This window comes from Muntiacus reevesi, chromosome 21 (genome assembly GCF_963930625.1).
Source record: "Muntiacus reevesi chromosome 21, mMunRee1.1, whole genome shotgun sequence".
Taxonomy (NCBI): domain Eukaryota; kingdom Metazoa; phylum Chordata; class Mammalia; order Artiodactyla; family Cervidae; genus Muntiacus; species Muntiacus reevesi.
The window spans coordinates 12,604,879-12,630,463 of NC_089269.1; the positions used below are offsets into that span (position 1 = coordinate 12,604,879).

At 41.0% G+C, this 25,585-nt stretch overlaps 2 protein-coding genes across 9 annotated transcripts in view; one reads left to right on the top strand and one right to left on the bottom strand.

Moving 5' to 3' along the window:
• DCBLD2 (discoidin, CUB and LCCL domain containing 2) overlaps window positions 1-14,457 on the top strand; it is a 73,233-nt gene extending 58,776 nt beyond the window's left edge. Inside the window, exons 11-16 of the mRNA XM_065913587.1 lie at window positions 130-216; window positions 363-488; window positions 6,913-7,006; window positions 10,861-10,910; window positions 12,702-12,839; window positions 13,496-14,457. Coding sequence (XP_065769659.1) covers window positions 130-216; window positions 363-488; window positions 6,913-7,006; window positions 10,861-10,910; window positions 12,702-12,839; window positions 13,496-13,965 — 965 coding nt within the window. The 3' untranslated portion in view covers window positions 13,966-14,457. The remainder of the gene's footprint in view (window positions 1-129; window positions 217-362; window positions 489-6,912; window positions 7,007-10,860; window positions 10,911-12,701; window positions 12,840-13,495) is intronic.
• Window positions 14,458-15,610: 1,153 nt separating this feature from the next.
• Window positions 15,611-25,585, bottom strand: part of ST3GAL6 (ST3 beta-galactoside alpha-2,3-sialyltransferase 6) — an 84,098-nt gene continuing 74,123 nt past the window's right edge. For all 8 annotated transcript variants that reach the window (XM_065913594.1, XM_065913592.1, XM_065913589.1 and 5 more), the window contains 5 exons: window positions 24,194-24,380; window positions 23,954-24,091; window positions 19,973-20,125; window positions 17,932-19,036; window positions 15,611-17,067 (listed from right to left, as the gene is read on the bottom strand). In XM_065913594.1, coding sequence (XP_065769666.1) covers window positions 18,950-19,036; window positions 19,973-20,125; window positions 23,954-24,091; window positions 24,194-24,380 — 565 coding nt within the window. In that variant the 3' untranslated portion in view covers window positions 15,611-17,067; window positions 17,932-18,949. The remainder of the gene's footprint in view (window positions 17,068-17,931; window positions 19,037-19,972; window positions 20,126-23,953; window positions 24,092-24,193; window positions 24,381-25,585) is intronic.

Sequence of the window (25,585 nt, forward strand, 5' to 3'; positions counted from 1 at the left end):
TCTCTTAGATTTAAAGTTACTGTGTAAAACTAAGTGCTATGGGAAATGTTAAACACATTTAAAATGACTATTTTTTAACAATGATTTTTATAAGCAAAATGTAGAAACTTTTCTAAACCATTTTTCAAGGTCGTCCTCCAAAACTTACTCAACCTCCACCTCCTCGGAGCAGCAATGACCTCAGAAACACTACAACCCCTCCAAAAATAGCCAAAGGTATGCCTCCTTTAAAAGTGAGCATTCAGTATTCCCTAGTTTTGTGGTATAATTTTCCATAAATATGTTGAAAGCATTATAAAGTAACTATTTTAATCAAGTTGGTGTAGATAAAAGAATAAAGAGTTTTTAAAATTTCTTTCAAGGTCGTGCCCCCAAATTTACTCAACCACTACAACCTCGAAGTAGCAATGAAATTCCTACACAGACAGAGCAGACAACTGCCACTCCTGAAATCAAAAATACTACCGTAACTCCAAATGTGACCAAAGGTATGCAAACCCAAAAATTAATACCTGTTTATAGGAGTGAATTTTTTGTTTTTAACAAGTTTTCAGGAACATCTCCAGCTTTTAAACCCTCGAGGTTTCTCCCTCCCCTTTTTTTAAGTATAGCAAAAAGTTCAACTCCATACCTTATAGAAAACTGGCTGCATTGCTAAGTTCTGTTATCTGTTACAATGTAAAATGTTTCTTTAAATATTTAGAGATGGCTGCTGTATTCTAGGCTTCCTTTTGTGATTTTTTCCCCTTCTATAGCTAAATACATGGAGCCTCAGCCTTAGAAAGAAAATTTTTCTAGAAATAACTAAAACCATAGCAAGAAGCAAACTTTTTTCTGATTATATATTAATTTGTTAGACAGGGATTTGGTAGCGAAAAGGGAAGAAGAAAAAAATAACAAAAGGTTTGGTGAAAATTAACATACTTTAAAAAAAAATAAGATACTCTGTTAACATTTTTTTTAAAAATGTGGTCTCTGTCTTTTAAATGTTTATAGTTACTTTTTCAGGTGACACTGTCCAATTTACTTTCAAGCTTGTTATTTAGTATTGTTATATAAAATGTTAACATATATAAACATACTAGTTTTTTATTTTACTAGTTGAAAACAAAATTTCAGTTGAATTCAGGAACAAAAGAATCAGTGCCATTAAGGAATTAATTTCAGTGTTGACAGATGAAAAGCACACTAATTTTCAAGACAATGCAGAGAAGAGAAAGCATCCATTCAGAGTGACTTAATAAAATTTTAATCATTCTCATTTTCTGAAAATTAGTCTGGATTCAGATAGCTTTCTACAACTTTCCACGTCAGTTTCCTTCGTATCTTCTAAAATATTCCCAAAGAGACCTGTGTCTTTCTCATGTTGCAGGAAAGGCTAGTGTTGACTGAAAAAAAATAAAAACAAAAAACTTAAAGCCTGAAAGTTGAGAATTGTGTTTTAGCCAGGTTCTTACTGAGGATTGTAGTCTGGGATACAGCCTCTCAGATAGCTCTATGAAACCGTTATAAAGACATAAGGGAGGAGCTGGGATATATAGGAATTTTTGCTGGGGAAAAAAGATTAAAAAGCAAGACTAATCTAAAGTTAATGATTTTAATGCTTTTCTATGTAGGGGAAGATGCAAGCGTCTGCGCTCACTGAAATTATTCATTAATATGTATCTTGACTGTTTAGAGTCAGTATTCCGTTTTTCTCCATCCTGAACTCCTCTCGGGGTACATGGTCACGGGTGGGCGTAGTGGCTGAGAACTTGAGGCAACACTGATTACTGAAATGGCAGGCAACATTTATTTTGTCCACGTTAGAAAGAAGCCAGAGTTGACAGAGACAAGAAATTTCAGCATCCCACAAAGAGCTTCAGTTTACAAAAAGCATGCATTTGGGTGGGATCCCAGACCACATACCATATGGAAGAGCAGTCATTTTAAAGTGTTGCTCATCTTAAAATCTGATTATAGAATTTTAAAATCTTAGGACTAAAAGTGTTCTTAAAGCATTTTATTCTGGAACTAGGATCCATGTAATCTTTAAAAGACTAACAAAGAGCGTACAGGTCTTTTTGGTTGAAGACTTCCCTGTCTCCTTTTCTTTGAAATAGTACTGTATAGAATTTATTATTTTTTGAACCTAAGCATATATTGTGTTAATAATACCTCTGATTAGGTCAGACGGTATCCATCTGAACCTATTTCTGTACAGTTTCCCACATTTTAGGGATAAAGCACTTTTGCTTTTCTAATTTCTTAGTCATTTCTATCCTGAGTCACTGTTTCTGTTGGACGCCCTTCTCCTTTCTCCATCTTTACCTCCAGTCTAAGGGTGATGCTGGTGAAAATCACATCATGGCCAGATTTGTGGTGCTCTAGCATCAGGGTCCTCCCTCAGTACCAGCTGGTGGTCTTTCTATTTCCCTGGTTGGTTCTTCCGTCTGTTCCCAACAGTAGCTCTTAGACACATTCTCTGTATTTTTCAAACCCTTGACCCAGAGATCCTCCCTCAGTCTCAGTTACATCTTCAGCTTCACATTTGAAGGGCACTTCAGTGGAAGCTTTCTCTGGAACCTGCATGCTCATCTGTTTCCCATCCATCCTACTTTCTCAGAGGCCTGGTGTTCTGGATTATCCTCTCCCTTCCTGACTTCAGGCTCGCTCCTTCTTTGGGCTCTGACGATATGGAGTAAAGGAGATGCAGGTCTGGAGCTTCCCACCCAGCAAGTATCAGCAGCTGTTGCTGTTGTCATCGTCATGGTCAGGAGGAGGTTAAGGAGTGGAGGAAGAAACCAGCTTCCCCGATGACCTTCGCTGTCGTTCAATCGGCCAGTCATTTCTGATTCTCTGCGACCGCAAGGTCTGCAGCCTGCCACGCTTCCCTGTCCTTCACTATCTCCCGGAGTTTGCGCAAACTCATGTTTGCTGAGTTGGTGATGCCACCCAACCATCTCATGCTCTGTTATCCCCTCCTCCTCCTGCCCTCAATCTTTCCCAGCATCAGGGTCTTTTCCAGTTAGTCAGCTCTTCACATCAGGTGGTCAAGGTATTGGAGCTTCAGGTTCAGCATCACTCCTTCCAGTGAATATTCAGGGTTGATTTCCTTTATGATTGACTGATTCAATCTCCTTGATCTCCAAGGGAGTCTTAAGAATTTTCTCCAGCACCACAATTCAAAAGCATCAACTCTTTGGTGCTCAGCCTTCTTTATGGTCCAACTCTCAACATCCATACATGACTACTGGGAAAACCATAGCTTTGACTATCAAACCTTTGTCAAGAAAGTGATGTCTCTGCTTTTTAATATGCTATCTAGTTTTGTCATAACTTTGCTTCCAAGGAGCAAGCATTTTTAATTTTGTAGCTGCACTCACTGTTCACAATAATTTTGGAGCCCAAGAAATAAAATCTGCCACTGTTTCCATTTTTTCCCCATCTATTTGCCATGAAGTGATGGGACCAGATGCCTTGCCATCATCTTATTCGTTTTTTGAACATTGAGTTTTAAGCCAGATTTTTCATTCTCCTATTTCATCTTCATCAAGAGACTCTTTAGTTCCTTTTTGCTTTCTGCCATAAGGATGGTGTCTGCATACCTGAGGTTGTTGATATTTCGCCTGTTAATCTTGATTCCAGCTTGTGATTCATCCAACCCAGCATTTTGCATGATGTACTCTGCATACAGGTTAAATAAGCAGGGTGACAATATATAGCCTTGACATACTCCTTTCCCAATTTTGAACCAGATGATCTTGTTGTTCACTTGCCCAGTCATCTCCAACTCTTTGTGACTCCATAGACTGCAGCACGCCAGGCCTCCCTGTCCGTCACCATCTCCCAGAGTTTGCCCAACTTCATGTTCACCATCTCATCCTCTGATGCCCTTTTCTTCTGCTCTCAGTCTTCCCCAGCATCAGAAACTTTTCCAATGAGTCATGTGTTCACATCAGATGACCAGTGTACTGGAGCTTCAGCTTCAGTATCAGTCCTTCCAGTGAATAATATTCAAGGTTGATCTCTCTTAAGATTGACTGGTTTGATCTCCTTGCTGCCTGAAGGACTTTCAGGAGTCTTCTCCAGCACCACAGTTTGAAGGCGTCAGTTCTTTGGCATTCTGCTTTCTTTACGGTCCGGCTCTCAAAACTGTACCTGACCACTGGAAAGACCATAGCCTTGACTATATGGACCTTTGTCAGCAGAGTAATGTGTCTGCTTTTCAACACACTGTCTAGGTTTGTCATCATTTTCCTGCCAAGAAGCACATGTCTTCTGATTTCATAGCTGGACCCACCGTCTGCAGTGATTTTGGAGCCCAAGATGAGGCAATCTGTCACTATTTCTACCTTTTCCCCTTCTGTTTGCCATGTCGTAATGGGGCCAGACGCCATGATCTTAGTTTTTTTTTTAATATTTAGTCTTAAGCCGGCTCTTTCGCTCTCCTCCTTCACCCTCATCAAGGAGCTCTTTAGTTCCTCTTTGCTTTTTGCAGTTAGAGTGGTATCATGTGCTTATCATGAGGTTGTTGATGTTTCTCCCGCTGTTTTGGTTTCAGCTTGTCACTCATCCAGCCTGGCATTTCTCATGATGTGCTCCGTGCATAGCTTAAACAAACAGGGCAACAGCAGACAGCCCTGTCCTGCTCCTTTCTCGATCTTTAACCAATCAGTTGTTCCATACAGATGACCTTAAGCAGGCCATTTTCTACCCGGGATTCCTTATCTGTAGAGTGAGGTCACTTAATCCCCTCATTAAGTGATAAGTGATTAAGTGATCTCCAAGTTCCCAGAGGCTCCAGCATTGTGTTGGCTTCTGCCTTGTTCATACGTGCATTTGGTTTCAATACTTAATACTATATGCAGAGTACATCATGTCAAATGCCAGTCTGGATGAATCACAAGCTGGAATCAAGATTGCCAGGAGAAATATCAATAACCTCAGAAATGCAGATGACACCACCCTTATGGCAGAAAGCAAAGAGAAATTAAAAAGACTCTTGATGAAGGTGAAAGAGGAGAGTAAAAAAAGCTGGCTTAAAACTCAGCATTCAAAAAATGAAGATCTTGGCATCTGGTCACATCACTTCATGGCACATAGATGGGGAAACAGTGGAAGCAGTGATAGACTTTATTTTCAGGGGCTCCAAAATCGCTGTGGATGGTGACTGCAGTTATGAAATTAAAAGATGTTTGCTCCTTGGAAGAAACAGAATGACAAACCTAGACAGTGTATTAAAAAACAGAGATGTTACTTTGCCTACAAAGATGTGTATAGTCAAAGCTATGGTTTTTCCAGTAGACATGTACAGGTGTGAGAGCTGGACAGTAAAAGGCTAAGTGCCAAAGAATTGATGCTTTTAAACTGTGGTGTTGGAGAAAACTCTCGAGAGTCCCTTGGACAGCAAGGAGATCCAACCAGTCAATCCTAAAGGAAAAGAACCCTGAATATTCATTGGAAAGACTGATGCTGACACTCCAATACTTTAGCCATCTGATATGAAGAGCCAGCTCATTGGAAAAGACCCTGATGCTTGGAAAGATTGGAGGCAAGAGGAGAAGTGGGTAACAGCGGATGAGATGGTTGAATGGCATCACCGACTCAATGGCCGTGAGTTTGAACAGGCTCCAGGAGATGGTGAAGAACAGGGAAGCCTGGCGGGCTGCAGTCCATGGGTTCACAGAGAGTGGGACATAACTTAGCAACTGAGCAACAGCCACAACTTGGTACCAGGGTGTTATCTTTTCACATCTGTGACTATTCTGCCGTCACTTCCAGTATCTAGGTAATATTTTATTATAAGGAGGATACGGTGATTTACTTCCTCCCCCTCACTGTTGAGCATTTGGATTACTTCCTGGTTTTCACTCTTCTGCAGATACAGTAGCAAAGATCTTTAAAGGTATATCTTTGAATGCCATCATAATTTTCTCCTAAGAATCGTTCTACATAGAGAGTTGCCAAGTAAGCACCTTTTTATAAATTTTGCCCCCAAATGCCAATCAGAATGATAGTTATAGTCCCATCAAAATACCTCTTTCTTGAGACCCTCTTCAGCAATTAGTTGTTCTTTTAAATATTTGCCAGTTTGATAAGCAAAAATAGCATCTTATTCTTGTCTGAGCTCTACTTCTTTGATTACTAGTGAGGTGAACATGTTTAATGCTCACTTTTTTTTTCCCCCGCTTGTTCAATAAGTTTATTATTGTGTTTATCTGAAAAATTTTGATAGCAAATTGTGGTTTGGTTCATTAACTCTCGGCAGCCTGTTCCTGAACTTGAAGGAAGCTGATCTTTCTTCTGAGCAAGTGACATTTTGGGACAGTTCCACCTCTTCTTTTTAACTTCTTTCTTAGGCGTGTTCTCATACGCTGGATTTTCTCGTATTGCAGCGTGAGCTTTCTTATACATCTCCTCCATCATGTCTGGAGTTACATTGTCCTTTATATACTGAGAGAATTGTTTCTTGTAAGCATCCTCATCTTCTTCAATCAGGTAACGCATGTCATCTGCAGCATCCTGCTCCACGATATGCTCTCAGTGTACCTCAGCGTTGAATTCTTTGCCTCTTAATGCATTGCTTTTTCATCTCTGCTGACCTGTTTATTTTTTTTACTATAAATTCTGTAATAGATTAACTATTATTAACCTCTTATTACATATGCAGAAAATATTTCCCAGTTTATCATTTGTCTTTTAATCTGTCTTGGTGTTTTAAAAACATACAGTGGTGGAGCAAATAATGCAACAAATTTCCATGTATCTGTGAAATCTCTACAGTTACCACTTGTGCCCACTCTCATGGCATAAATTATGGGATTTTTTTTAAGCTAGAAAAACTTTGAATGATGATACGATTAATCTTCACTCTTCTCCTTGATGATTCTTTCTTTGGTGTTAACATCTTTGTCTGTTTCTGTTTTTTAGATGTAGCCTTGGCCGCGGTCCTCGTCCCCGTGCTGGTCATGCTGCTCACCACTCTGATTCTCATACTGGTGTGTGCTTGGCATTGGAGAAACAGGTTAGTGCAAGACCAGTTCACCTGACTGGTCCTGGAGGGGATGTTTCCAAATGTGAATAGAACTAAATATAGAAGATGAACCCTTTTGAGAGGAAGAGTTAAGGTGGCCATTAAAATAAAAGGATGTACATGTCTCCTTTATTCCCGTAAAAAATGAGTAACTTGAATCCCGTAGTAAGTTATTGAGTACCTTTATTATATCAACCTTTGTGTTACGCACTGGGTTACACACAGGAGTAAGGTAAATAGACCCTGAGTAACATTTACTGAGAGAATGAAACGCCATTCTTATCTCCAGATTGTCTGGCAGATTGACCACTAAACTTTGACTTGATGAGTTTTACGTGAAGTGCAGAGTAACACAGATGCAAGAACCTTGAGAGTTACCTGAAACCTTTTTCCCAGAAAAGAGTAATCCTCATATTTGACAAGTTTTCCCTTAAAGAGGGAGTTGATTTTAGCTAGATAGAGGAAGAAAGAACGGCCAAGACTGAGTGCATGGCTCGGTAGAAGGCAGGAGATGTGGAATGTAGGCAGAATAGCGAGTTGTCTCACAGGGGCTTGGCATGGGGGAGCACTGGGAGACTCAGAGATGCAGCCTGGGTCTGGACCAGGAAGGGCTTTCTGTAGATGGGGAAGACATTGAGCAGTGTTTAGCAGGCAGGTGATATTATTATCAGATGACTGTAGGAAAGTGGTGGCAGCTGTTTGGGAGGGTGGATTGAAGAGACAAGAGAGTAGAAAAGACAGAGAGATGAGTCAGGAAACTGCTAAGGCCAGGCAAGAACGTAACAGCAGTTCTAGGAGACGGGGAGACATGAGGCAGAGAGGTTTGCCAGTGGTGTCGGGGGGGACTTGATGGGCTGCCTGCCAGAGGAGGAAGATCTAGGATTCACTCCAGCTTCTTGCCTGTGCAGTTAGACCAGTAGGGATAACAGAGCCGTGGGGACAGCTTTGGTGACTAACAGGTTTGGAAGGAGTTCATTTGTTCAGCCATTAAATATTTGCGCTCTGACTCTGTACCAAGTATGTCAACCGTCTGGCGGGAGTCCTCTGGTGAGCCCCAAAGTCTGTCCAGTGGGAGAGAATACATTGCAAAGAACCATCCACCATGGAACCTGCTTGTCATAGGGTGGAGGTCTCAGGGCAGGTAGGAATCACAAAGATTAGAGTGGCCAGTATTCAATAAGTCGCTGGGTTTATTACACGTAATTAGCACAGAACTCAGGTTGGGCAGAGTAGGGGGTGTGGGGTAACAAACCACTCCAAGGAGCAGCCTGGAAGGAGGCGTCTCGGCAGCAGCAGCAGCAGTCTCTGGTCCAGCTGCAGGCCTTGGCCCCAGCAGGGCCACGGGCAGCGTCCCTGTGCATGGGGTCAGGGCCTCCAGCCAGGAGCCTTCGGGTCACTCAGCTCAGTGGTCTCCTCGTAAGGAGTAACTGTTCCCCTGGGGAGGAGCCTGACTCCTTTGGTCGGTCTGTCTGTTCCTGTGCTGTACACGGCCCATCAAACTTCTGAGCTAAAGTAATGTTCTCAGTTTACCGCTCTAAGACCCTGGCAGCCCTATAGCAGATGTTTCAAAACACCTCTTAGGAGAGTTCACCGTGGCCACTGGGACTCCCATTTTGAACTAGGTAGCAAGTCGTGCGGGCTTCCCTGGTAGCCCAGTTGGTAAAGAATCTGCCTGTAACGCAGGAGATCTGGGTTCAGTTCCTAGATTGGGAAGATCCCCTGGAGGAGGGAATGGCAACCCACTCCAGTACGCTTGCCTGGAGAATAGCACGGACAGAGGAGCCTGCTGGGCTACAGTCCGTGCGGTCACAAAGAGCTGGATACAGCTGAGCAACTAACGCACATACACACACACACACACACACACATCATAAATAGCTTAAATCCTGTAAGTTTCACACAAGAGGAGTAGGAATCGTAACACAAATCCCATCAAAACAGGACTGACTACAGTGTGTTCCGGGAGGAAGGACCCTGTCTGCGGGACTGACAGCTTAGTGGGGAGGGGGAAGAGGAGGAGGGAGCAGGCTCCGGGAGGGTCCAGGAAGGGAAGCTCACGCTGCTGTCGGGCCAGTGGGCAGCAGCAATAGTGGGGGCGAGAATAGCACCAATGGCAAATCTTTATACAAAATAAAGTGAAATGCTGACTGTACGCATTGTTCTAAATGCCTTACATGTTTAACGCATTTAGCCAGTTTGTAAAGCAGGTATTGTCACAAATCCCATTTTACAGAAGAGGAAAGTGAGGCAGAGGGAGCACGAGTAACTTGCCGAGGTCACCTGGTCAGCACATGGCAGGGTGGGGATTTTCCGGCCTCTGACAGTCAGCCGATCAGGCCTACTCATCTGTGGTTACAACCCTGGGCTGGGCGCTGAGGAACGGGGAGCAGAACTGCTGAGAGCCCGCAGGCAAGTCCTGAGATGAGTTTGGGATGGTATCTAGAGGACTCTGTGCACATTCAGACTCCAGAGAGGCAGATGGAACACGAGCCTGTTCAGGACAGAAGGTCTGAGCTGCAGAGTTAAGGTTACTTTTAAGAACTTAGTGGGTGCAATGTCGGACAGCTGGCTTTGGGACAAGGAGCAAAGAGGAACTGCCTGCCGTTAAGGGGCTTACAGAACATAGTCAGGAGAAAAGTAGTAATAAAAACAGCCGCCACTCACTGAATCCCTGACCCAGGCTGGGCACTGTTCTAAGTACTTTACATGTCATGAATATAAACAACCTGAAGCTTTTTCATTTGAGATCAAGCATATGCAATCCTTTATAGTACAACCATTGGGCAACTTCAGCACCTACCTTCTTATTCACAAATTTTACACTATACTTACTTGAAATAATGAAGTATTATATTTTAAATACAGCTATACTTTTAAATGAGGAAGCTTTTAGTATCAATAATAAAAACACAGTCTTATACTGGAGAAGACAGTTTCCAAGTAGGAAAGGCACATACCTTGGGCTTTTTGAGGAAGCCTCATTTGTGATGGTGAGCAAATCACATAACCCTCCTAAGCTCATTTATAATGATGGAACAGCTTCTTTCTCTTTAGCTTGCAGCACATTACTTTAATTAGATTTACTTTCTTGAACCAGAAAATGTCCTTTCCTGTGCTTGATATTTTTCTCTGTAGATAGCAGTTCTTAATGCCGGGGAGAGACGGGAGTTTCTCCAGGGAAAGACATTCTGAATTCTGAGGAGCGGGCTGCGGAGAACCTTCTCCACAGCCCGCGTGGCCCTCAGCTCTCTCACTGTGCGTGATGGTGTTGGCTTGTCCTGGGCAGGGTGGAGGAATCAGGTCTTCACACTTTTTTGTGACAGTTTAAACTTCTCAGGTGCAAAGGACCGTAAGGAAAAAGCAGTAAGTTGAGAAAATAATAACAATGCAGAAGAAAATGTGAGGGTTCTGTTATTCTTGTTGTCCTGTGAACTTGATGAATCAACAGATTTGTGAAATTTGTATTTGAAACCAAAATGACCCTAGCAGGATTTCCCCATCTTAATCCACACATCAGGGTTGGGTCTTTGGTTTGATTCAGCTTTTTTATTTACAGAATCAGTCTTTAAAAAAAAAAAAACTGTTTATCCATTTTGAGTGGGAAATAGTTGGGTAACAAAATAACTGTCAGCAGATAGTTGCTTAATAATTATTGAGAGTCCAGAGTTCAGCCATGGCAACCTTGAAAGTCAAATGAAAAAGAGGTCTCCCCTGGGTAGAACAGCAAGTAGCAGTGTGTACTCTTGACTAATTATTAACTTTTGAGTGTTTATCTTACTGTTTCAGAGCTTTCTTACTAGTGAATTCATTCTATTTGCTTTTTTTTCCCCCCTGTATTTTTCCAGAAAGAAAAAAACGAAAGGCACCTATGACTTGCCATACTGGGACCGGGCAGGTAATTTACAGCTTCGTATCTCTATCAGAGGGAATTCCTGCCCTGTAAGGGGCGACAGAAGAGGAAAGCCATTTTCAGGCGCACATCAACTCCCCAGCACTGTTAGAAAAATAGCATTTCTCTTCTGATCATTTTTTTCTTTTCTGTAAAAATCTCCTGTAGTCTCTAAGTGATGAAATGGAATTTCATTATAAGAATTTCTCATAACACACGCTTTGCTCTTTTCCTCCTGGAAACCTTGTCTGATTTGCCTCCACGTACGTCTCTGTCCTGAGACCAGCTCTCTGTGTGGGGCGCGCGAGCACTAGGAACGAGGCAGGGGGCTGTGGCTCTGGTGACAGCGTGGTCGCTCTGCTGTGGCCGTCTGGCCCGTGGGGTTGGTCTGCCCTCTCTGCCACGAGTTGTCGTTCCTTCTGAGTCCTGCTGTGTGTGGCCGGGGGCGGCAGGGCCCTTCTGCGGGTCTGCCACCTCCCCAGCCTCAGTGGGGTGACTGGAGCCCAGAGAGCTCACTGCGAGCAGGGCAGAAAAGAGCAGTGGTGGGGTCGGATCCTGTGCTGCTGCCCCCCCTCCCCCCCACAGGGTTAATCTTAGAATTCTCTGAGCTTATTACTGTATTAAAAGCCCTGCTGTACCAACTGTCCGGCTGCGCTGTGACAGCAGTGGTTTGCTTCAGTGTGTCGCTTTTGGTAGAGGTTTGTACCGTGTTCTGCTTTGCACTGGATAGTCTATCAAAGCAGAAAATAAGCTGGGACAACTTAAGGAACTAGAAAAAGAACAAGCTCAACCCAGAGCTACTGGGAAGAAGTAAGTAATAAAGATTAGACAAGAGAAAATAGAGAATAGGAGGAAAAGAGAAAATGGCAGGTGTTGGCAAGGATGTGAAGAAATTGGAACCATTGTGCACTGTTGATGGAATGTAAAATGGTTCAGCTTCTTTGGAAAGTAGATTTTTTATCAGTTCCTCAAAGAGTTAAAAATACAATTACTGTTATGATCGAGCAATTCCACTTCTAGGTGTGTACCCAAAAGAATTGAAAGCAGAGTCTTGGACAAATGTTTCTACATCCATGTTCATAGCAGTGTTATTCAAAATAGTTAAAAACATGGAGGTAACCCAAGTATCGATCCACTAATGTATGAATAAGCAAAATGCAGTGTACACATAAAATGGAATGTTAAGCCTTGAAAAAGGAAATTCTGCAGTATATACTGCAGTGTGGATGAACCTTGAGGACTTAATGCTAAGTGAAATAAGCCAGTCACAAAAAGAAAAATAACATACGACTCTGTTTATACGAGGTACTACTCGTATGTAGTATTCTAAAGACAAAGTAGAGTGCTGGTTGCCAGGGGCTGAGGGGAAGAGAGAAGCAGGAGTTACTGCTTCATGGATATGAAATCTCAGTTTCACAAGATGGAGATATCTGGAGTGAGGGTTGCCCAACAGTGAACATATGTAATATCACTGAGCTGCTTAATTAAAAATGGTTCAGGACATTCCCTGGTGCCGTGGTGAGGATTCCAGGCTTTCCCTGGTACTGGATTCAATCCCTGGTCAGGAAACTGAGATCCTGGAAGCCGTGTGGGTGCAGCCAAAAAACGGGGTAAGATAGAAAATTCTGTGTATTTTACCATATTAAAAAAAAAAAGTCTTGAACATCAAGGCTCATTTTATAGATATTTGTCACAGAAATGGCTTAAATGCAGCAGGACTTCTCCCCTCATATACTGTTATCATTTCAAACATAGCTTTCTCCTTAATGGTCTCTCTTGCTTATGATCACAATGAAGGTTGGTGGAAAGGAATGAAGCAGTTTCTTCCTGCCAAATCCGTGGAGCACGAGGAAACCCCAGTTCGCTACAGCAGCAGTGAGGTGAACCACTTGAGTCCAAGAGAAGTCACCGCTGTGTTGCAAACGGACTCTGCAGGTAATTCTAGCACGGCCCGGGCCCAAGGAGAAACGCTGAGCTTGCCGCAAGCACGTTGGTATTTACAGTGTTTATTTTTTTCACGTGTAGGAGATGAGCTAGTTTCCACATGTAGATCCACTTTTTAAAAAAGACCTCGAGAGAGTCATTTCTGTGTCTCAGATGTTCTATCCATAAAATTGGGGTATTCATTTCTAAAAACTTTGGGCATATGTCTGCTCACCTGGAATTTCATTTGATTTTATTGGGAGTTTGAGGGTAGTAAAAGGAGAGCAGGAAAGACACAGTGGCCTCGGTATTTATCCTATTAACCCAGTGTATATTTTAAACATTTCCAAATATTTGAAAAAGAAAAACATGAAATTATTTTCCAAGACCAATATTATTTCTGTAATGGACTATTTTCAAATGAAATAGTTATCTGTAAATCTGAAGAACACATACACTCTTTATGTAGAATTCCACGAATGAAGCTTTCTGGCACATTGACATATTACCTTGAGATAACATCTTTAATTTTAATTTTTGAAGTTGATTCTTGCAGGAAATCCATCCATCTCCAGGATAGCACAGGTGCCATAAAGATGTGTGTGTTTTCAGGGTAAGCCTGTGGCATTAACGAGAGAACTTTTCTGTTTGTGTTTTGCGACACCCAGAGTATGCACAGCCACTTGTGGGAGGAATCGTGGGTCCCCTCCATCAGAGGTCTACCTTTAAACCCGAAGAAGGAAAAGAAGCAGGGTATGCTGACCTCGATCCTTACAGCTCCCCAGCGCAAGAAGTTTACCACGCCTATGCAGAGCCGCTGCCGGTGACCGGGCCTGAGTACGCAACCCCGATCGTCATGGACATGTCCGGGCACCCCTCGGCTGCAGCTGGCCTGCCCTCCACGTCCACTTTCAAAGTTGCAGGGAACCAACCGCCCCCCTCAGTGGGAACATACAACACTCTCCTCTCCAGGACCGACAGCTGCCCCTCAGCACAGGCCCAGTATGACACCCCGAAAGGTGGGAAGCCGGGCCCCAGCACCCCGGACGAACTGGTGTACCAGGTGCCGCAGAGCTCACAGGAGGTGGCAGAAGCAGGGAGGGAGGGTGAGGGTGACGTTTGTAAAGAAGTCCTTTGAAGGTGATGCTGCTTTTTACAAAGCATCATTTTAAAGCACATGGCCTTTTTTGTTGTTGTATTAGTGGTAGAACGTGTTACATATCTGTCACGGATGTGGTTGGGGGAAGTGTGATGACCGAGGTACAAAAAACTACTAATCTTACCATCTTGCTTTTAAAGGGTTACTGTGGCAGTTACTGCTTGCCTATGAAATTTCAAACATCGTGTTTGTTACTACTGTAAAACACTATTTTATACAGAAAAGGCTTCCTACTATGCACTTCAAAGAAATTTAAAATCACTGAGTATTTATTACCGATGCTGCAGGTACATTGATGAACTCGAGATGGCTCTGTAAGCCTTTCTGGCAATAACGCATGGTACTGTTCTTAAAAATGTCTGATGGCTTGAAATTCAGCAATTTATGAAAGGTGGGTACTATTGTGATTTCTTCCTCTTCTATTCCTGTATTGCTTTCTGAATTTAAAAAATATATATTGATATAATCATTGTTTTGATTGCAGCATTATGTATTTATCCATCTTTCCTTAGGAAGAGCTGTAGCTGGGAAACTGACCTGTAGTGAGCAGAGTGATTTTTCACTTTCTGACACTCTAATGAACTTAAGCATCTCATAGTACATGACCTGGGCTCATCCCTTGCTTGTTCCACCTGGGGCCCTTGGTGGCCTGCCCCATTCTCATGCTTATAAATGCCTGGGTTTTTTTAGTGGGTGATGCTTGCTATATCAGTCTCATTAATTTAGATCCCCTAGTGTCTCCATGCGGAAACAGGAACAATTTTATAAATTTAAAAAGCTATAAAGGAGATCCTCTGCTCCAAACTCTATTTGCAATGGAATTCTTCCTAGGAGAGTGTGAAAAGTTAAGGGCTTCTAAACAGGAACACTGTAAACAATGCCCACTTAATATTTATCATCAACGTGCAAGGCAAAATTATTCCTCAGGAATCATGTAAATTACCTCCCCTCCACAAAAGTAACCAAATTGCTTTGGTTTTATATACAGACTGTTCTTTGAATCTCAAGGTATTTATTGCTTTTAGTGAAATAAAGAAATGTTTTTCCACAGTAAGAAATGTAAAGCCAGCATGTGTTCTTCAGCTCTCTGATTATGCCATCTATGTGGTCGGGGGGTGTGAGTAGCCTCATATATCACTAGGAACAGAGGGGACAAATGTTTTAGCATCCTAGCAAAGGAAAATTCCTGTCTTGCTTTTGATACCTCTGGGCAACTTCGGTCACCCAGAAGTAGTTTAAATGACCGAAAATAGAAGTCATCTGCAGTTTACTAGCCTTAGTGTAGAAACCATCTTTAGAAGTCTGTAGATTGGTAAGATGATATGAGAAGCTAACCATATGATTAAAATATATGAATTTTACACCCCCTAGTTTAGAGTTAATGTTGAAATGTACTTCCCCAGCAGGTTCTAGTCACTTCTTTTAGCCTGTACCGCCAGATGATGGCAGAATTTGCTAAAATTTGACCAACCATATAGTGTTCATTCTGCTTGCTTCCACGAGTCTTTCAGTATTGTAAAACGTTGCTCCAAAACAGAACTGCCAAATCCTACAGCCTCCCTGTGTTCTAGTTGTATGATTTTGTTGGTCTTATTTTCAGATGCTTTTCCTTTTTCCAACAGGCTTTTGAGGCATAATTTTATTCACTGAAAAGCCAATACACATTTTGTTTCAAAATATTTGAAACAAAAAAGCACAGATGTTGATCGTTTATTAAAACAGGTATGAATGTGTAAAGCACATATATTAATGCAGTCATCCCCCTCCAGGTGGGAAGAGAGTAAACCAATTGCTTTATTTTTTTATTCATCCTTAGTATACAAAAATCTACTTTCTAAAATCATATGCCTATTTGAAGCTTTAAGAGAAATGAGTTCAGTAACTATTTCTTTTTTCCAAAGATGCTTGTTATTTTTAATTGTGCGTACCTGATTGTTTTCCCATAGAACTTTTTTTTTCCGAAGCAAATGTTCTCTTAAATAATGCATGTTTTAAGACTTGATTCATATATTGCCACTGTGCTGTCCCTGAACTACCAATAATTTTTACAAAATGTCTAGTTTTTAACTACTATTATATATTTTACTTTCCAAATGAAGAGCTGAGCCTGATACAAAAGATTAGTCTGGTTTGTACTTTTGAATTCATTTTCATATTAGAGTTTTTTGTTTTTTTTTTAAACGTTACTATGTCTGATATATATACAGCTTTGGAGACAATCAAGTAACAACTGAAAATGTGAAGGTAACCATTTTTTACAAAATTCCCTTGATTTTTTATTCTTTGCTTGAAACATGTAGGGAAAAAAGTCACTGTGACTTACTGGGTTAAATTTTTTCCTGTTAATGCAGTTATAAAAATAGAATCAGACCGTGGTACAGGAAATATGGCCCTTAAGGTTTCATAAAATTACACTGACTTCGCTGTTACTTGATTTTAGGAACCAGCACAGTTAAAGGTAAGATATTGTGAATGCTGATTTATATTGTATTAAAAGCTGTAAATCTAAAGAGATCCTATTGTGTATGCAGGGTCTAGCCCAGTTATTTAAGTTCACGTTTCGCTATTTGCACTTTGCATTGAACAATGGGTTTATTTGCTGTTGAAATGGTTCGAGTAGAAGCTTTATACAGTAATTGAAATTATGTTATGTATACATTTGCCCTTCTCCCTCCCGCCCACAAGAGGGAGCAGAAAATGAGCTTATTTAAATATGAATGTGGCCATAATTCTGTGGAATGTAATAAAGCTTGAACCTCTTTCCCTGGGCTCCACATTGTTACCTGGAGAGCAAGAGGGTTATAGAAAAACACCATGTCAGATAATAGGATTAGAAAGAACAACTAGATTAGGTGGGATAATAAAAGCTTTTCAACCCTCTTAAGAGAAATCAGTGAAATTCTGTTTATTTAAAAAAAAAAAAAATTACCTACTGGCTCTGCCTTTTGGTTCTGAACTTGAAATCCCTAAACTGCAATATCTAAGAGTTGGATATTTTTAGGTCAACTGTGGCATCAGTTCTCATATAATCCAACTTGTAACTAGTTTCTTCTTCTCCTCTCCTCCTCTTCTTTTTTGGCACTGGGAAAGGTAGAAACAAAACATATTGAAATACGTATTGGAAATAAAAATGGCTTTGAGTGTCAGTGATATTTCTCCCAGAATGTACTTTTCTTACCTCGGCATGTACTGTAGTCACTCAATATTTGTATATGTTGCTAGAATTTGATTGTATAAATAGTGAGATTTTAATGTGTTCATGTGTTTTTAATAAATTGTATATATGTGTCTTGTTCCTTTTTTCTCCCCCTTAAACCTTGAGGTTTGTAACCATTCTCATATTATACAAAACACCAGATTCCTCAATTTTAAGATCAGTCAGAAATGTTATGGCCAGTGTTTATAGTATTTACATTTGAGAACATTTGAAAATGCCACCATTAGTGTTTGACTTTTAACTTTTTCTATAGACAGCACCATCCTTTCTGAAACCAGACTCAGCATCCACAGTCATAGCTGTGGCCCCTGGCTGTGTGGTGTGAGGGAATGATCAACTCTGCCTATGCCACCTGAGTTATCAGAAGGATCAAACGAGACTGGTATGTGGGAACATATGCTGGGATTAACAGCACAGAGTCCACATTCAGCATGTCGGTCTGAGTTCAGTCGGCTACTAGTTCTCTCCCCACTTCTCTTCAACACCACTTTCAAGTATGTCATTTATTCCTGTTTCTGACCCAATATTTACACACCCTCTTTAGAGAGGCAGGTTGTCAGTGATAATTATCACTGTCTCCCAGTGATACCAATTCTTTCTACACATACCTCTTCTGACAGCTTTTGATTCTAGCCAAGTAACGTCTACTGCTCTCTCCACCCCCTGTCCCCCTCCCTCCCCATAGCCTTTGGTTATAGTCATCAAAGTAAAAAGGGAGGCTGGCTCACCACTTTAGTCCACCTGGCTTGTCTGCATCCCACAAGTCTTTTCTGGCGCACCCTAGGCGAGCTTTCCATTTGAGGATGGGACTGACTCAGGTGGACAGCTGGTCTTGTCATGAAAGCGCCACTGAAATCCAGAAGCAGCTCGACTCTTAAAGGTTTACTCGTTCTTGTCTTCCTTGTTTCTTGTCTTTTTTACTTTACTTCAAATAAATTGCTTTGAAAACATAATGAATTAATAAGCCAGGCAAAAAATACCACTTAAAAATTTTCTTCTTGAGCTTGCCTACTTCAGCTTCTTTGTATAAACTTTATTTCTTTAAAATAATGAAATCACCAGACTTGAAGAATTGCAGTCTTTGGTTATTTACTTATCCAGAGTTTCATGTTTATCCTGTTTCTTTTGACTTGAAAAAAAAAAATCTTCATTCTACCAAACTACTGATCATAATCATGGTTTACTTAACTGCAGGAGAAAAATGCTTAATTCAGTCAGTATGATCTTATATTTCCATAACCAATCATGCTTCAGGTCTGGTTTAAGATTCCAGTCCGGCTACTCAGGTATAACTAAAAAGGAACTAGAGTTATACACCTGAAGTGGGTCCAGTACACTACATCAAGGAACTGCCACACACCAGTTCACAGTAGCCAGATGAACCTCTCAAAATGTCCTGTTACATTCAAAATTTGTCATAGTAAACTTAAACCCCCTTACTTACTAGGAAGTCACAGCCCTTCGGAAGTCTAAGATGAACTAACTATAGTTAAAAAACATCTCAGAAAACTAGCTTATTTTTAAACAATGCAATGCAAAGTTCACTTTCCCTGATATCTTAACATCTTGGTTTCCATAAATTAAATATATTCACAGAAATTAAGCTGGTGGTTATGAATCACCAGGCAGCAAGAGACTTAATACACACAATTTCTTGACAAGTACATCCAGCATATTTAAAAATAAACTAAAAATTGCAGTATAAAAATAAAAACACTGTTAGCATTATCTTCTGAGTCTGTAGGGTTACTGTTGGGTCAAGTCGGTTACAAAGTTTTTTTCTATAATGTCCTTCAGAAAGAGCTGCTCCGCAGTGACATTGTGATATTCATTCTAAAGAAGAAAAACAAAAGTCACCGTCTGTCCCAATCTGAAGATATCAACAGCGGCAGCAATGGAATATGCTATATCAAAAAAAAAAACTCAAGTAACAAGTGACATGGACTTGAACTTTTACCTAATTGTTTTTCGTTTCTCATTCTTTTGCCAGAGCCCTCCCTAAAAGCCCACTCTTTCCACTTAAACCATCAGTTAAGTAAGAGGTTCCCTCACATCATCTTCTGGTCTACTGAATTATGGTGTAAATCTAGAAACCAAAATTGACAAGATCTAACCTGAATAATTCCACTTCTTACACAGTATTTAGGGATGAGGATTTAAGGGGACTGGTTTCATTTCATGGGATATAGCCATATACTTAACAATAAATCACTCACTGTTCAGTGTTAACATGTACATGTAATATTTTAACTCCTATCACTTGTGCCACTTATCTAAGTTATTAGGAAAATAGGAAATTTGTTCCCATTCACAGTAAAAATTTAAGGATCAAATCTACCATTATTAATCCCTATTCAAGAGAAAAATGATCTAGTATAAAAGTTTACAACTTTTCTGACCATGAAGATTCTTTCATGAGGTTAAAAAGTTATAGACCTTCCCATCTACTTAACTGAAAAACTCCAAGAATTAGTATGATCATGGCCATGCTTTTGGGTGAATCTGCCATATCTCAAACAACAGGTTTCTCTTTTCAAACAGTGCATCAAATACAGCATCTAAGGTAAGGCTTGGTCCCTATGTAGGTTTCATAAGATTCTTCCAAGGGTCTGAGGCCGACAGACTGGGAGCTGCTGCAGTGAGAACTCTGGACCCCACTCCTAATTTCAGCACGTGCTCTCTCTGTAAACCCTTATTAAGCCATCAACCTCTCAAAACCTGTTCCCTCAGTAAAATGACAGGGTGAAATGGCAGAATATATAAGCTTACCTCACTCATCAAAGACATGGTGGCATTCCCATAGTAGTGCAAAGGACTCTTGAGGTCAGAAAAGTTGTACTTAAAGCCAGCAAGATGAACTTCATGACATATGTGAAATGCCAAGGTAATGGCAATAATGCCTGTGGTTGGGTGTTTGGGTTTCTGGGGGAGGAAATGAAAATTTAGGGAAAGAAGTCCACACAAGGTACTTGTTTCCAAAGCCTATTTGGGTGATCCATCTTACAGCATCTTCTGAGCATTTCATCAAGATAAAAACTTCAGTTCAACCTTCATCATGCCCCAAGGCTCAAGTGCCAAGTTAATGTCCTAACTCTATAAGGTGTTGGTTGTAATCTTAGAAAGTCTTTCAAGTAAAACCTAACTGCAGTACTAGTCCAGAAGACAACTATCAGATGGAGCCTTGAGGAAAAGGATGCTGCCTCCTTGTTTAAAAAACACATCAAGTCTGGCAACTTGTGGAAAAAGCAAAGCCTGAGAATATTAAACCCATGTATGAAATGTAAGAACCACTTAATTCACTAACAGAATCAGGCTAAAAGGCTTCAAATCATTTAGCCAGAAAATAGTTCTGTTTCATAATGCTGATAATTCAGCTCTAGGGAAAGATGGCTTTAATCGAGTAACTTCAATAACAAACTGCCAAGGTGAGGATATGACTAGAAAATGAAGATTCCAGATGTTTTGTTTTTAAATTGATAAATTTCAACAACAAGAAATCAAGCATCCCCTTCACATGTACATATATCTTAAAAAGTCCTATCATAGATGTCTGACTGAAGGGTCGTGGCATTCTAAGCTTTAATTCTCCTAGGATAGCCTTCAAAAGCGAAAACAAAATATATCTTTGGTTTTTTTTAAAAACAAAAATTCAAGGAGATTTTCTTTTGATTAAATGTTTCCTACAGATCCCATGGAAATTACATATGATTACTTATGGTTTCAAGAAAAATCAGAGCAGCATAATAAAATCAGGTAAACTCCAGGAAGCAAATTTGTCTGAAAGCCTAACAGCCTTCTACCCAAGTTTTTCTTTACCCCTCACAGAACTGTGACTCCACCACAGCTTCTCCATCTGCTGTGAAAGGAAGTTAATGGTTGGGTTAAAAACCTAGGGGTCATCCCAGCTCACCGATGACATCACATTTCAGGTTCTCTCTTTCTTCACATCTTAGAGTTTTCCATTCACCATTATAGGCATTCCCTTATGAAGGCCTTCAATTTCCTTTGGCACCCACCACCCACAGAACCTATACTGTCCCTGACAGAATCTTAACCCTGGTTAAGGTCAGAGAAAAACGGCATACTTGACTGGTCACAGATTACATTTGTGACCATCTCAAGTGGGCATTCAGTCATGTCCAACAACCCAGTTACACTCCCCTAGTAAACTTCCATTTCTACTCTGTAAGATGGCAATCTCATACCTTTCTATCCAACAGCTCTACCTTCCTTCCTACTTTAAACTGTCAGTTTAATCCTCATTTTTCTTAGAAAACAGAATCGCTCAGACAAGAGCTACATCACCTCCCCAATTCCAAATCTCCCTTTGTCTTCACCCATATTTCCAGTGTTCACTCCTATGTGGATGAGCTGTCCCTGTTTCTCCCGAAAGCCAGCCTCTCCACTCATGCACTCCATTGTCCCTGTCTTTTTTCTCAACAATTTTGCTTCTACAAGTATCCTCTTTCTCTCATCATCAGTATTTCCCGCTAATGAATCATCCCTTCAGCATACAAACACATCTACCTAAAAAGCCATGACAACAAAAAGGACCCTTCCTTGAGCCTATGTCTTCGAGTCATTCCTCTGCTTTCTTTTCTAGCAAAACTCCACTGAGGATTTGCCTCCATTCACTCATGTCCCACGTTCATTCTCTCTAACCCAATTCAGTCGGGCTTTCTTCCTCTTTCTATACTTGTCCCTAACAGTGTGACCTCTGTCCAGGACGGCATCTGACACAGTTGACCTCTGAAACACAGCTGTGTCCCTCACTTGGCTTCTAGGACAGTGCCCTAGTGGAATTTCAGTGCACTTAAAACTAGTTCTAGTACCGTCTCTAAGTAAGACCAGAGGCTTCCTGTGGACTGCCTAAAGCAAAAATCAAGGGATAAACCTGACCTAACCTCACTTAGGAAAGTAACAGCTGAAAATTCACAAAATATACATTCAGAAGCTGTCCTTTCCCCTCAAAATTAGCAAGACAGGACTTAATATTTATGTTTTTTTGACTTCGGGATTCCACTTCCAGGTGTCTTTCCTACAGAAATCACACAAGTGTGCAGAAAATCCCTATAAGCACATGCATTTCTACATTACCCATAGAGGAAAAAAAGCTGGCTATAAAACTAAAGGTCTACAAATAGGGGAAGAGTTAATTAGAGAGGAGAAACAGCAGAACATAGTATAATCACAAATTACACTCAACAAAAAAAAAAGTGCTTGTGTTTGTAACTGCATAGACCAAAGTTGAGGCAAACAATAAGTGCTGGAGAGGATGTAGAGAAAAGGGAACCCTACCTTTGGTGGGAATGTAAATTGGTACAGCTACTGTGGAGAAGGAGTATGCAGATTACTTAAAAAACTAAGAACAGAACTACCATATAACCCAGCAATCTCACTCCTGGGCGTATACCTGGAGAAAACCGTAGTTCAAAAAGAATACATGCACCTCAATGTTCATTGCAGCACTGTTTAAAATATCCAGGACATGGAAGCAGCCTAGATGTCCACTGACAGAAACAGATAAAGAAGATGTGTTACATACAGACAGTGGAATACTACTCAGCTATAAAAGGGAATGAAATAGTGCCCTTTGCAGACATGGATGGAGCTAGAGACTATCATACAGACGGAAGTCAGAAAGAAAAATATTGCTTGTATGTAGACTCTGGAAAAATGGTATAGATGAACTCATACAGAAATAGAGACACAGATAAACTTATAGATGCCAAGGAGAGAGGAGGGATGGGATGAATGGAAAGATCGGGACTGACATGGATACTCTAGCGACATGATGTATAGCAGAGACAACTAACGAGCAACCTATGGGACAGCGCAGCCAACTCTACCCAACGCCCTGTGGGACCTACAGGAGAAGGCGGTCTAAGGAAGGGATATCGGGACACGTCTAAGTGACTGATTCACTTTGCCATACAGCAGAAACGAACACATTAGAAAGCAACTATACTCCAATAAAATTAAATGGTATTTGTGTTTGTAAACGCACAGACAAGTGTCTAGAAGGATATAAAATGCAAACGAGCTTGGGAGATAATATGAATTATACAGAGAAAAAAAGGATGATTTCCTTTTTTAAAAAAATATTCCTTTGTAAAAGCTGTTTAAGCATGTACTATTTCAGAATTTTATTGTGCTCATGAAAAGGTACAAGATACAAGTTTATTTCTTTGGATTTTTCCCAGTTACAAAAACGAAAGCCTCCTTTCAGCTGAGATATCACATTACACATTTACTTAAGCTTCAAATGAAAAATACAACCTGTCACTGTATGGATCTAAACTACCTTTTTCCTAGGGAATGTAGACAAACAGGGCTACAAGAGTCAAAGTCAATGAGATTCCTTGTAATTAAAAAGAATTCAAGAATCCTGCTGTCTGCACACAGCCTGCCCGTCAGCGCTACACCCCTCCCCTTCCCCATCAATACCCTCCTCCCTGCAGAGCAGTGAAGAGGCGGCGATGAGAGGTGGGCCGCCTGGACATCTACAAGGAGACCCCAGAAGGGCCTGCAAGGGCAGCAAAACACTGCACTTAAAAGGTTCTTTTCCTTGCAACCTGAACAACATACAGATAAAGTCCACAGATAACCTAATCTCACTAACTCAGATGTGGCCCTCAGAAGTCACCTCACGAGTCATGGTTCTCACCCAGGTTCCAAGACTCCCAGGAACCCCTCTATTCCACCCCAGTCGTGTCTTTAGTTTGAAACTGTGTGAAGGAAAATACATACCTCATTTTTGGGAAACACTTTCGGGAAATGAAGCAGTTCATAAGCTGCCATTCTGGTGATGTAAGGATCTAATATTCTGATTTGATAAGGTTTATAGATCAGATTTAAAGCTGGTTCCTTCCAAAAACCATTAGGGTTCTGAAATAAAGTAAGAATATAGAAAATACAACTTGTCTTTTTTTAAAAAATATTAAAAAAAAAAAAACACTGAAGGAAAACAGATCGATTTTGCCAACTTACTATTTTGCCACCTGTCAACAATTCCCACAGCCACTTTAAATCAAGAGGCTTAAAAGCAGTGAGAATCACCGTAGTATTAGGGTCATTGTGATCAGGATCTGAAAAAACAGATTCTGGATAAAAAAGTCGGAAGGTAGTCCTTCTTCCAACTTCCTCTTCATGTCCTAAAACAGGACCATTATTCATTCTGTGGGTAGTAAACACACAAAACATGTAGACGAAGAGCAGTCAGGGTCATTTCCATCACAGTTCTCAGAGATTTCAGAGCCAGACAAACGTTGTCAGCCACGTAGCTGGGCTCTAAAGCCATGTGGCAATCCATCAAGTCTTTCACAGCTAAGGAAATAACTCCCCTTCCTGAAACAGCTGCTTGATCAAACATTTGTGTTTGAAAATTAACTGTGGGGCCACTAATAGTTCCTTCTTACCTCCAGAAAAACTGAAGACAAAATGAAACAAATGGGAGCATAAAACCCCAGAATACTCAAAACAGACCTTGGAGGACATCTCGATAAAACCCTGAGTGCTTGTAGATAAGGGCCCTGACATCCATAGAGATAAAGTTACTTGCCCAAGATTGCACCATCATGGAGCATGCGGATGTGTGCCTAAGTGACTAACAGGCAAGAGTCAAGCTGATTTGAAGACCCATCAAAATTGATGCGCTCTGAAGTAAAGAAACAACAAAACTGCTATATTTATACCTAGGCATAACCAAGAGTAACTATTGCTGGGATGAATGAAAGAACCACAAATGATCCAGTGTTGGATTTGCAGATGCTCAAAATAAGCCAAGGTTAGACGTGCACTATTTATGCACACACCATGAAGGTGTGCTATGAAAAGGAATGCTTTGTTGCCAAAACAGTGTCCCCTAGGAGACAAATACTGTCTGACCCTGTGGCACTGTGTAATATAAAGCAGCCTTAATAACACCTGAGTTAACTTTCATAATATCTTGCCAGGGGCATTTTCCCACAAGGGCCCGGTGTGGTCCTAGGGAACCAGATTTTACACCATTACAAAGAAATCTGTGAGTGCTTGAACACTGTTTTGTGGATAAATCTTCACAGCTTCCTCAAAATGGATAACCGCCAGAAAATGCAGTGACCATACTGTGCAGAAACCCTTGGCAACTTGTAACCCAGCAAAACGCACAAGCACTGCCAGGCCATCCTAATGCATTGCTCAGCAGGAAGTTTCCCCTCTCTTCAGAAGACTGCTCACAGCCATTCCCAACACATACACAGTTCATGACCCACCACTAGGTCTATGGGACTCTCTATGTGGGTCTGTGGGACCCACAACCTATGGGACTAGGTTGTGACCACAACCCCAACTTTCCCTTCCCCTGCAGAGATAACCATGCTGTGCTCCGGGTCCCAAGCCGTC